Source organism: Cetorhinus maximus, chromosome 18 (assembly GCF_964194155.1).
Source record: "Cetorhinus maximus chromosome 18, sCetMax3.hap1.1, whole genome shotgun sequence".
In the NCBI taxonomy this organism is placed as follows: Eukaryota; Metazoa; Chordata; class Chondrichthyes; order Lamniformes; family Cetorhinidae; genus Cetorhinus; species Cetorhinus maximus.
In genome coordinates this window covers 11,412,034-11,425,488 of record NC_135896.1, presented here as the reverse complement: position 1 = coordinate 11,425,488, position 13,455 = coordinate 11,412,034, and the positions used below count along the sequence as shown (strand labels likewise).

At 42.0% G+C, this 13,455-nt stretch overlaps 1 protein-coding gene across 1 annotated transcript in view; it reads right to left on the bottom strand.

Annotated features, from left to right (window-relative positions):
• snw1 (SNW domain containing 1) overlaps positions 1-13,455 on the bottom strand; it is a 28,718-nt gene that overhangs the window by 1,248 nt on the left and 14,015 nt on the right. Inside the window, exons 6-13 of the mRNA XM_078562079.1 lie at positions 13,081-13,185; positions 11,954-12,023; positions 10,280-10,345; positions 8,500-8,616; positions 8,219-8,360; positions 7,312-7,408; positions 6,365-6,482; positions 3,807-3,970 (exon numbers count right to left, since the gene is read on the bottom strand). Coding sequence (XP_078418205.1) covers positions 3,807-3,970; positions 6,365-6,482; positions 7,312-7,408; positions 8,219-8,360; positions 8,500-8,616; positions 10,280-10,345; positions 11,954-12,023; positions 13,081-13,185 — 879 coding nt within the window. The remainder of the gene's footprint in view (positions 1-3,806; positions 3,971-6,364; positions 6,483-7,311; positions 7,409-8,218; positions 8,361-8,499; positions 8,617-10,279; positions 10,346-11,953; positions 12,024-13,080; positions 13,186-13,455) is intronic.

The following is a 13,455-nucleotide window of genomic DNA, read 5'->3' as shown; positions in this document are numbered from 1 at the left end:
TGCAGAAAATATTCTACCAAAAATCTTAATAGGGCTTGAGAAGAGAGGGTGGGGAAACTATTGGAAGCAATTCTGAGGGACAGAATTAATCCACACTTGGACAGTCAGCATGGTTTTCTGCGAAGAGGTGACCAGGTGTGTAGATGAGGGCAATGCATTTGACGTAGTCTACTTGGACTTCAGCAAGGCTTTTGATAAGGTCCCGCATGGGAGACTGATAACGAAGAGCTCATGGAATCCGAGGCAATTTGGATCCAGAATTGGCAGGAAGCAGAGGGCGATGGTCGAGGGGTGTTTTTGTGATTGGATGCCTGTGTCCAGTGGGGTTCCACAGGGATCGGTGTTGGGTCCCTTGCTGTTTGTGGTGTATAGGAATGATTTAGACTTCAATGCAGGAGGGTTGATCAGTAAGTTCGCGGCTGACATGAAAATTGGTGGGGTGGTAAATAGTGAGGAGGATAGCCTGAGATTGCAGGAGGATATAGATGGGCGGGTCAGAGGCAAATGGAATTTAATCCAGATAAGAGAGAGGTGATGCACTTGGGCAGGACAAACCAGGCATAGGAATACACGAATAGTAGGTCCCTGGGATGTACCGAGGATCAGAGGGACCTTGTCAGTGCAGACTCGATGGGCCAAAGGGCCTCTTCTGCACTGTGATTGGTGTGCATTAAGGTAGCGGGACAGGTAGATAAAGGTGGTTAAGAAGGCATATGGGATACTTGCCTTTATTAGCTGAGGCATAGAATATAAGAGCAGGGAGGATCTACTGGAACTGTATAAAACGCTGGTTAGGCCACAGCTAGAGTATTGTGCGCAGTTCTGGAATCCGCATATAGGAAAGATGTGATTGCATGAGAGAGTGCAGAGGAGATTTACCAAGATGTTGCCTGGGCTGGAGAGTTTTAGTTATGAAGGAGAGATTGGATAGACTGGGGTTATTTTCCCTGAAGCAGAGGAGATTGGGGGGGGCAGGGGGGGGGGCATATGATTGAGGTGTATAAAATTGAGGGGCATAGATTGGGTAGACAGGAAGGAACTTTTCCCCTTGGTGGAGGGATCAATAACCAGGGGCCATAGATTTAAGGTAAGGGGCAGGAGTTTGAGGGGATGTGAGGAAGAACTTTTTTCACCCAGAGGGTGGTGGGAATCTGGAACTCTCTGCCTGAAAGGGTGGTAGAGGCAGAAACCCTCATAACATTTAAGTATTTGGATGCGCACTTGCGATGCCATGGCATACAAGGTTATGGGCCTAGTGCTGGAAAATGGGATTAGAATAGTTAGGTACTTGTTTGACTGGCGCAGACTCGATGGGCCGAAGGGCCTTTTTCTGTGCTGTAGACCTCTGAGACTTTGTTTCATGATCTTCATGGAACAAAGATCAACAAAATGCTAGGTTTTAAGTAAAATGAGAAGATTCATTAAAAACTCAGGGGTTTAAAAATAAGTTATAAATTTATATCCAATGGGGAAAACAAACTTTATTTTGATACAGCGGACTATCTTAAGCTTCTCTGCACAGCTAATAGTAGGCAGTCAGCCTGCGACTTAAAGCCTGTCAGCACTGCTGTGAAATCAGACGGCAGCGGGGCCGGGGGCTAAAAAAAGAGAGCACTGATTCTCCCAATTGTTTAATGCTATCACAATAAACTCTTTTTATTGATTCACGGGATGCTGGCTGGACCAGCATTTATTGCCCATCCCTAGTTGCCCTTGAGAAGGTGGTGGTGAGCTGCCTTCTTGAACCACAGCAGTCCATGTGGTGTAGGAACACCCACAGTGCTGATAGGGAAGGAGATCCAGGATTTTGACCCAGCAACAGTGGAGGAATGGCAATACATTTCCAAGTCAGGATGGTGAGTGACTTGGAAGGGAACTTCCAGGTGGTGGTGTTCCCATCTATCTGCTGCCCTTGTCCTTTTGGTGGTAGTGGTCATGGGTTTGGAAGGTGCTGTCAAAAGGAGCCTTGGTGAATTCCCGTAGTGCATCTTGTAGATGGTACACACTGCTGCTACTGTGTCTCGGTGGTGGAGGGAGTGAATATTTGTGGAGCCAATCAAGCGGGCCGCTTTGTCCTGGATGATGTCAAGCTTCTCAAGTGTTGTGGGAGCTGCATTCATCCAGGCAAGTGGGGAGTATTCCATCACACTCCTGACTTGTGCCTTGTAGATGGTGGACAGGCTTTGGGGAGTCAGGAGGCGAGTTACTTGTCACACGATTCCTAGCCTCTGACCTGTTCTTGTAGACACAGTATTTATATGGCCAGTTCAGTTGATAGTGGAGGATTCAGTGATGTTAACACCATTGAACATGATGGGGCGATGGTTGGATTCTTTGCTGGAGATGGTCATTGCCTGACACTTGTCAACCCAAGCCTGGATACTGTCCAAGTCTTGCTGCATTTGGACATGGACTGCTTCAGTTTTTGAGGAGTCGCAAATGGTGCTGAACATTGTGCAATCGTCAGCGAACATCCACTTCTGACCTTATGATGGAAGGAAGGTCATTGATGAAGCAGCTGAAGATGGTTAGACCTAGGACACTACCCTGAGGAACTCCAGCAGTGATGTCCTAGAGCTGAGATGATGGACCTCCAACAACCACAACCATCTTCCTTTGTGCTAATTATGACTCCAGACAGCAGCTAGGATTCCCATTGGCTCCAGTTTTGCTAGGGCTCCTTGACACCACACTGTCAAATGCTGCCTTGATGTCAAGGGCAGTCTCTCACCTCACCTTGGTGGTTCAGCTCTTTTGTCCATGTTTGAACCAACACTGTAACGAAGTCAAGAGCTGAGTGGCCCTGGCAGAACCCAAACTGAGCAAGTTATTGTTAAGCAAGTGCCGCTTGATAGCACTATTGATGACCCCTTCCATCACTTTATTGATGATCGAGAGTTGACTGATGGGGCAGTAATTGGTTGGGTTGGATTTGTCCTGCTTTTTGTGTACAGGACATACCTAGGCAATTTTCCACATAGCCAGGTAGATGCCAGTGCTGTAGCTCTAATGGAACAGTTTGGCTAGGGGCGCGGCAAGTTCTGGAGCACAAGTCTTCAGTACGATTGCCAGAATATTGTCAGGGCCCATAACCTTTGCAGTATCTGGTGCCTTCAGTCGTTTCTTGATATCACATGGAGTGAATTGAATTGGCTGAAGACTGGCATCTGTGATGGTGGGGACTTCCGGAGGAGGCCGAGATGGATCACCCACTCAGCACTTCTGGCTGAAGATTGTAGCAAATGTTTCAGCCTTACCTTTTGTGCTGTTGTGCTGGGCTCCTCCATCATTGAGGATGGGATATTTGTGGAACCTCCTTCTCCAGTGAGTTAAGTGTCCTGGTATGCCCTCCTGCACTCTTCATTGAAGCAGCGTTGATCCCCTGGCTTGATGGTAATGGTAAAGTGTGGGATATGCCAGGGCATGAGATGGTGCTTGAGGACAATGCTGCTGCTGTTTATGGCCCACAGTGCCTCATGGGTGCCCAGTCTTGAGTTGCTAGATCTGTTCGAAATCTATCCCATTTAGCACGGTGGTTGTGCCACACAACACGATGGAGGGTATCCTCAATGTGAAGGCGGGACTTCGTCTCCACATTGACTATTGACTGTGCGGTGGTCACTCCTACCGATACTGTCATGGACAGATGCATCTATGGCAGGCAGGGTGGTGAGAATGAGGTCAAGTTTGTTTTTCCCTCTTGTTGGTTCCCCCTCCACTTGCCGCAGAACTTGAATGGAGTTAAAGATGATACAAACCCACATCCCTATAATAAACTCCCTACAACTTAAAAAAGACAAACTCACCGACTATTTTTCATAAGTGTGTCCAAATCATCACCATAAGTGTCTTTATCGGCATTCTTGGTTGGTCTGTACACATTTTGGGCCATATCTTTGCCAGCTCTCCAGGGCTGATCGTAAACATTGTAAAGCTCATCCTCGCCTCCTGCGAAGCCACTGTCCATCCCCTGGCAACATAAAACAAGTCTTAATCCAAATGAATTCTCAGCAGTATTCGTGAAATTTTTAACTGAAAATTAATCTTGTTGCTGCTCGTTTCATGTATATTTAAATAATGCAGTTTTGGGTTTACCTGATTTTATTTCACTAATCTCTGCCAGATTGTTTGAACCTGAAAACTGAAAACTGATTAAAAAAAAAACAGAATGGATACAGCCCATTTGGCCCAACAGGTCTGTGCCAATGTATACACTCCCCACTCAGGATTAGATGAAAAACGGTGGGAAAACCCAATAGCATAATCATCTATTTCTTTCTCCCTCAGGTATTTATCTATCTTCCCATTATCTACGCTGTTTACATCATGTGGTAGCAAAGTCCTCATTTTCTGGGTAAAGAAGTTTCTCCTGAATTCCTTATTGGATTTATTAAACACTACCTCAGTTACGGCCCTTAGCTTTGGACTTCCTCATTAATTGGAAACATTTTTTTCTATGTCTACCATATCAAACTCCTTCATAGTTTTGAAGACATCTATTAGGTTACCCTGTAGCCTTCTCTGATCTGGAGAAAAGAGCCCACCTTGATCAATCTTTCCTGATAGCTACAACTCAAGTTCTGGTATCACCCTTGGGGAATTTTTTGAGCCTTCAAACCAGAACTACACACAGTACTCATGTGGCCTAATCAAGGCTCAATACAACAAAAGTTCTATGAATGATGATAAGATAGCTCAAAGATGAAATTGAAAGAGATTGAGGAACATTCTAAAACTGAGTACTCAACAGCAGAAATCAAAGCAAAAACAAAAAGTACTGAATTATACTGCCAAAACATTAGAGTACAAGTCAGCAGTCATCACACTTGAACTGTATGTTCATATGTTTAGATCATATTTTTCCACACAAGGAGACATGAAGCACAGACAGAATGTTGATCCTGAGCATAAGAGAATTGAGTTATAACGAAAGAAACAAGCTTTTTAAGTGAAAAGGAGGTGATCATAGAGATATGCATGATAAGATCGTATTTCAAATTAAAACAGAGCTATGACAATGGGAAGAAAACAGTACATTAAAGAGGAGTTCCAAAGTTTCATCTATTTCAGTTCATTCTTTTTGTAATGGAAAAGGGGTAAGACTAATAGTACTAATGGCGGATGTGTGAAACGTTATGCATCTAAAATGTGGGTTGAGTTCGGAGTATTTTTTCCTGTATAACACTGGGGTAAAGTACTGATGATGGTGGTAGGATTGGGAGCAATCTGAGAAGGCAAAGAAAGAGCATCATGCATATTAGCACACTGCAGTGTATTGGCTTAAATGTGATTCTTTTCCCCCTATAGTCTACTGGTCAAGTGACAACACTTGCTTTTTGCTTTCACTGCTACCTCAGTCTAATAACAACAAATTGTATTCACGTAACACTTAATAAAATACCCCAACATGCTTCATAGAGACATTATAAATAAAATATGACACTGCAGCACATAGGAGGTATTGGGGCAGATGACCAAAAGGTTGATCAAAGAGGCAGATTTTAAGGAATGAGAAAGGAGGAAAGCGAGGTGGAGATGCTTACGGAGAGAATTTCAGAGCTTAGGTCCTAACCAACTGCAGGCATAGCCGCCAATGGTAAAGCAATTAAAATCAAGGATGTACAGGAGGCTGGAATTAGAGAGCGGAGATATCTCAGAGGGTCGTGAGGCTGGAGAAGATTACAGAGATACGAAGGGGCCGGGCCATGGAGGGATTTGAAAACAAGGATGAGAATTTTAAAATCAAGGAGTTGTTTAACCAGGACCCAGTTTAGGTCAGTGAGCACAGGCATAATGGGTGAATGGTATTTGATCTGAGTTAGGACATGGGCAGCAGAGTTTTGGATGACCTAAAGTTTATGGAGGGTGGAATGTAGGGGGCCAGCCAGGATTGTGTTCGAGCAAGTCTGGAGGTAACAAAGGCAAGGCTGAGGATTTCTGCAGCATAACAGCTGAGGTAGAGGTGGAGAGGGGCAATGTTAGAGAGGCAGAAATTGGCAGTCTCAGTGACAGCACAGCTATGTGGATGAAAGCTAATCTCAGGGTCAAACATGACACCAAGGTTGTGAACAATCTGACTCAGTATCAGACAGTTGCCAGGGAAAGGGATGGAGGAAAGGATCAGGAGGAAATGGCTCTTCACAGGTTCATTGGACTATGTTCCATATTTGCTAGGTTGAATATCTAACTCTCATGCTATGGTCCTTCTGATGGCACGGTGTAAAGCTGAAGAGAAACTTGGCCAACTGGGGAAAAGAAATAAGAGCACCAGATAATTTTCTGAACAACCACACGTTGAGGAATGAGGCAGATAACCGCGGAAATCGCTAGTTGACATTTTTTTGTAATGGCCATTTTAGTTTACCTTGTTCTGGTTAAAAAGTCTTTGGTCGTACTGTATTTCAGTTGGTGCACGTTGATTTGGTACACCCAAGGCAATCAATTCGCTGATGTCTCGGTCCTGATCCCTTTGCAGCTTGGACCTGATATTTAAACAAGTAGAATTACTTATGCAGCAGAACTCAAGTTGCCACTGTGAAATCAGTGCAGAAATTCCTTCTGCAGAGTAGAAATGTTAGAAAGTTTCATTCTCCTTCATTAAGAATTTCTGAAATATGCTGAACTTCACTCAACTAAAATGTAAAACATTAGCACAAACCTATCCACAATTATACCAATTGGCTTTAAAGATAAACTTTCTTTGCTTCAAACAGCTTTTGCTATTGTCACCTTTTGTTCAGTGTTAACACTGTCCCCTTGAAGCCAGAGTGTTGTGGGTTCAAAGCCCATTCCAGACACCTGAGCACAAAATCCATGCCGACACTTCAGTGCGGCATTGAAAGGATATTACTTTAATAGAAGAGCTGCCTTTCAGTTGAAGCATTGGGTTCGGCCTGCTCAACAAGAAAGATATACCACATCAGTATTTTAAAGAGCAGAAGTCTTCTCCTGGTTTGTTGGCCAATATTCATCCCACAAACAGCAGCATCATAAAATTAACTGGTCATTTTTAATTGGTGCAGTTTGTGGGACCTTGCTGTGTGCAAATAGACTGCTGTATTTCCCTACAAACTTCCAAAACAGCAGTGACTACACTGCAAAAGCAATTCCTTGAATGTATCTTCAAGTGCTCTGGGATGTCCTGAGGATGTGAAAGGTACTATGTAATTGAAAGTTTTTCTAAAAAAAAAGTGACAAGCTCTAGGCCAAAGATAGAGAAGAGGCTATCACAACGTCACCTTAATACAGCACGATATGATCTAACACTCAAATCAGTGATATTTCTCAGAGATTCATCAAGTTGTGACCTACCTCTTATCCGGGGCTGCCCGGGCAAGATTACGGTCATGCTGTCGTTCTTTTCTTCTTTCGTGTCGAATTTCATCCCGCTCTCTGGTTTCATTTTCCTCTTCAGAGAAAAAAAATTACATTTCTTTTAAAAAGAAGAGTTTTTTTTAAAACAAATGGAGGCTACCCATTATTCTGCTTGTGACTACTGTAGATCAGATTTTTGAATTTTGGGTGTACTCTCTTTCGTCAAGGTGCAAATTAACAGAGTTTGAGAAAGTCAGTCATTTTCTGTTTGTCATGTCCTTAAGCATTTGTATAGAGTGCCTTATTTATAATCAACTGACCCATCTGTGCAAGTGAAGCCAACTGCTATCACAATGCACTGCAATGCATGCAGTAGTGGGATGTGGATTCAAATTGATCATCACTATACAACTTGGTCTAAATTGCAGTGTGGTTGTGGGCCACACCAAGCAGAGGTCAGAACGTTTTGGAAACAGGGCAAAAATGGCGGCAATAAACTCAATCCATTGTTCCACATATCCTAGTTTTGAACAGCGGCAACTTGGGAACAGTTTGCCCAAGTGCTCTCTTCCCCATAGATGGCACTGGAAGAGAAATAAAACTGAGTTGCTTTTATTTTTAAAGTTGCATTTTCTATTTTTCGCACTGCAATCAGACTCATTTAAGGGTTTAAGCCTTGAAAGAAACAAGTTAATCAACACTGAATACGTGGCAGCCAACAATTCTGTAACAAACTGACAGAATAAGAATTTGTCACACCGAGGTGTTTTTGTCCTCAATAATGTTTTGGCGTGTTCGTGAACTGCATTCAACACAAGCCACTGTACTTAAAAGTAGCTCGATGCATGTGAAATGGAGGCACAGTAGGATGCTATCCAAATTTTTCTTTACAAATATCTCATACCTTTCTCTATGTGAGTCTTGATACCAGCTCTTCTCTCCCTGGCAATCTGAGCCAATTCACGGAGCTTCTCTTCCTTCTTCTCTTTCTCCTTCTGAGCCATTTTCCTTTCAACTTGCGCTCGCATCTCTACAGCTTCACGAGCCTATGTGCACAATGTAGGTGAGTTAGGGAGCAGAATTGTTTCTCATGACCTTCATCAAGTTAAACATGAACAGAAGCAAATGGAGATGATTCAAACAAGATTGCACCTTGCAACATTTCAGGAGTTCAAAAAAAATTACCTTTCTGTCTGCAATGTAGAGAGCCTCTGCAAGCTTAGCAAAATTCTCATTGATGTGAACTGTTTGAAGTCCTCTGCCATCGGCAGCAAGGCGCTTGTCCAACGGAATCGTGTAACCCTGGAACACACAACAGAAGCACATGATGAAGAGCTTGACAAACGTGCATCCAGTATCTCAATCAGAAAACATAAGGGTAGCACAAAGATTTTTTAATAAAAATTGGGAATGCAGGCACTGAGTCTGATGGTTGATTCAGCAGCCTAGGAATCTTGATTTTCAACTCTCATGATATCTTAATGAGATCCTCCAAAATTGGAGGCTTTTTATAAGGAACTGTACAATTTCTCTTGAAAGTCTGCATTCCAGTTGATCACCAGTGTAAACTTCATTAAGAGTTAAGCCTATTGGGCCATTGGAAAAAAAAAGGCGACCAATTTGAGAACTGACACTTGAAGAAAAATAAATCTGACTTGGTTTTATTTTTAAAGTTGCACCCAAACGTACCAGATAATTTTACACAGGAGCGCAATGCCGAGAAGGATAATAAAATACTGGAATGCAAGTGTCGCACATATAGTTTGCTGGAAATAGCTTCTGTTCACTGAATGATAAAACTTGTCAAAATATTAGAGTATGCAAATGAATCAACTTTTTTTGGATAATTTTAAGTCAATTAGCAAAGCTCTAGTTCAATATTTCAATTAATTGCTATGCTCAACTTCCTTTGCATTAGATCACATTTCAGCAGATTCAGGAACATTCATACAATACTATTTGAACATAACGACAAGAACGTTCTCCCTGGGGGCATATTTGTTTGAGAAATACATCAAATGTTCATTGTCCCTTACAGATCACCAGCCTCTTCCAACAAATTTTCTCAAATAAGCAGATATGCCAAGGTTCAAATTTCCACAGCCAGAGGTGGAGTTCCACTTCCAGCTAATCAGGACGTGCCATCCAAGTATGCACCTCATGTGCAGTGTTTCGCTGAGATCAGCCTAAACCAGAGAGAGTGATTGCTACGGTCAGGGACAAAACTAGATCGGGATCAATTGAAAAGAAATGAGATGAGGGAAACGGAGAGGCAGATGTGACTGTTGCCACACTGCCCTTTTCCCTCCTGGAGGAAGTTAACGCTTCTTTGGCCACGTTACTGCTACCACGTGTCAAACAACACCGCTACTTTCCCACTCTCTCAAAAAAATCTTCAGTTTTATGAATTTTTCCAAAGGTGCTGAAGCCAGATTTATCACCAGTTCAGTTTGTAGTATGCCAACCGAGTAAATTTTATCTAAACTTGAAGCAAGTTGCAGAAAGGTCTCTACAAATGCATACGAACAAGGAGCAGGGGCAGGCGATTCAGCCCCTCGAGCCTGCTCCGCCATTTAATAAGATCATGGCTAATCTGATAATAACCCAAAATCCCACCTACCCTTGATAACCTATCACCCCCCTTGCTTACCAAGAATCTATCCACCTCTGCCAGCATGTAACATCTTGAACACATCCTTAAAGATACATTTTAAAATGAAGCTTTTAACCGTCTGATTCTTGATGAATAATCTTATTACTTGCAGCATACAGCACTGTTTTGCATAGAACTGAATTGGGAAATTTTTATTTTACTAAACCAACAATGCAGCGTGAATTATTTCAAACTATTCTCTGGGTTACTGGTGCTGGTAAAGTGAACATTTTATTATAATTAAACTGATGGTTACAGCATATATATATTTTTTAAAAGAGACTGCAAAAAAAAAAGTCCAGGTCTCTTTACCTTTGCGTTCTTCCAATTTGATATGCATGGAGGAATCTTCCACTCTTGCTGTTCTTTCACAGTCATCTGAAACAAAGATATGAGAAATGCTGTATTAAAGGAATCCATCAAACTCAAACAAGGAGGCTTCATAGCACAGCTGACTTGAAAAAATAAACACTACTGTGGCAGCTTTCTTAAAGGTTTCAGATTTCAGGTAAGCACAAACCAGCTTGCATTTGAGGACATCTCAAAAGTGCTTCATGTGAATTACTTTTGAATTTCAATCAATTGAAAATTGTTATGTAGGCAAATGTGTGATCGGCAAGATTGTACTAACAGTAAATCAATCACAAGTTAAATGCTTGCTTTGGCGCGGATGAGGGAATTTAGAACACCAGGAAAAGTCCCAACTATTTGAATAGTACCACGCAATCTTTTACTCTGTGTAGACAGGTGGTGCCAACCTTGGTTTCATCCAAGTGATCACGGCATTGCAGTGTCAGCTTAGCACATATCCACAGAGCAGGTTCAGTATTTTGGGATTAGGGTGATAAAAAAAAGAGTTCATCACCTGATCTTAGAATTTTACTGTACTGAAGGTCATTTGACCCATTTTGCTCCTCTGATAAGCTATTCATTTAGTCCTCTCTTCCCATATCTTTGAACTTCTACCTTTTTCAGATTTGATCTACTTGCCTGTTGAAAGCTATTATGGATTCTGTTTTCACCACTGTTTGTGGTAGGACATTCTATATTCTAATGACAGCTCTGTGTTTTAAAAAAAAATCTCCTAATATGACTCTTTGGTCTTTAGATGATCTTACAACAAGGCAGTCTCGTTACTGGCTCACCGATTGTTACACAGCAACTCTTGTTGTAAGCGTACTTGTGAATGGGTGGCAGCTGTGATAATTAAAATAGCCTGCTCATACTCTCCAGACAAGTTGACAGTGGCCAAGGTACTGGAGGACAAATGAAAACAGTGATCACAGTGAAATCCATGGTTCAAAGAGGGAGAAAGACTGATAGAAAAGCAAGTTTTAAAAAAAAAAGGCTTTTGCAAAGGCAGGCAAATATTCAGGGGTTCAAAGGTCATCATGAACCTTGGTTAACATTTGAAACCAATACGCTCTAGAATGCATGGCAACGTTTGTTTCTGGGTCTATTTCTAGGCATGTTTGATTCTACCAGTGATGATGTCTTTGATGGACAGCAGGTTGCCCAATAAATCAAAGATTTTCAACAGCAGAGCTGTGTTTTCCTTCCCTGCAGAGTAATTATACTGTACAGGTATTTTATTTCTCCATTGAAAGTTGCAGGGCCGTGTGGGCTGTTAGCAATTTGCTGCTCTGGTCCATCACTCCATTACTTAGATTTTCTGACAAACTTCACCTTGCTGCCAACAGATAACACAGCAAGTTTTAATCCATCTGCAGTAATCAAGTTTGAATGGCACCAAAGCCATAATTCTGTCGAGGGGATTTAATTCATTATTCCTAGAGTTACAGAGCCATGCAAAGTTACTACTCAATCAGGTTTTGATGAAGACGTCACAGTACAGCTAGACTTAGGATTTCTGCTACTGTGTTATTAAAGACAGTGTAAACACATTAGAAAAATACTCCAGTTAAGTCCTCAGCGAAATACTGGCAAGTAATATTATCTTGCATTAGTTGATAAATGTTGCCCTACCTTTCTGCTCGGAGAGTGCATGACAGGTGCGGGAGGCGATGGGGGACCTCGAGGAATCTTCTTATTAATTCTAAAAGCAAAGATGACAGAACAGGTCTGATCATAATGAACATGCCAAGAAGTAACAGCAGAGTCACAAACACATGTAGGTTTCTAATCCAAATGCCAGCCTTAAAAAGAAAAATACTGCAGAAATTAATAGGATGAAAAGCTGAAAAACCCCCTGGAGCTGGTGAGCTATATCCGAGGGTTCTATATGAGGTAAGTGCAATGGTGCAATCTTCCAAAATTCCTTAGACTCTGGAACAGTCCAAATGGATTGGAAAGTAGCAGGTATGACATCATTATTCAAGAAGAGAACAAATAAGGGACTACAGACCAGTTAGCCTGACATCAGCCATTGGAAAATTGCTGGAATTAATTGCTAAGTGGTTGCAGAGCACTTAGAAAACTACAATATGACCAGACAGAGTCAACATAGTTTTATGAAAGGGAATTTGTGTTTGACAAATCTATTAGAACTTTTTGAGAATGTAACGAGCAGAATAAAGAAGAGGAAAACTAATATCATATATTTGGATCTTCATAAGGCATTAGATAAGGTGTCACACAGAAGGTTGTTGCACCAGATAAGGGCTCATGGGGCCGGAACTAATATATTAGCATGGAAAGAGGATTGGATAAAGGACAGAAAACAGAGCAAGTATGAATAAATGGGCCATTTTCGGGTTGGTGCCGATGTTACTCGTTGGGCACCACAAGGATTGGTGCTGGGGCCTCAGCTATTTACAACATATATTTTTTATTCTTTCCTGGGATGTGGGAGTCACTGGCAAGGTTAGCATTTGCTGCACATCCCTAATTGTCCTTAGTGACTTAGGTGAAGGGACTAAGTGCAATGTATTAGTACTGGAAGGTAGTATACTTATAGTTAGTGGAAGTGGAACTGTCAAACTATCAAATTGTCCAACTGACCATTTCAAAATATTGCATTGGGGCCCTTGAAAGTCATATGCACATTCAGATTTCATGACCTTATTTTGAGTTTTACATTGGCTGTTACGAAATAACAATTTCATTGTGAATCACCATTGAAAGGTCTGTACACTACATTGCTATCCACTTACTTGAATCGAGGTGGTTCCATTGGGTCCTTTTGCATTTCCACCATCCTAATAACTCTCTGTTTAGCCCCTGAGTTGAAAGCAACGCCTTGTTGAGAAGGAGTGTATCTGAGCACAAGGAAGAAAAATAATGTTTAACTTGCTGATATGGTTAACTTTTACATACCCGCACAACTTAATTTTTAAAAATTAAACTCTGGAAATAGCTTCTCTTTCCATTCCTGCAATGTCACCCTGGTGCCTCCAAGGATCGATCCTTGGCCCCCGGTGATTCTTATCTGCATGTTGCCCCTTGGTGAGATCGTAAGCACAATGTCAGGTTCCACATGTACACTGGTGACACCCAGCTCTACCTCACCACTGCCTCTCTCAAACCTT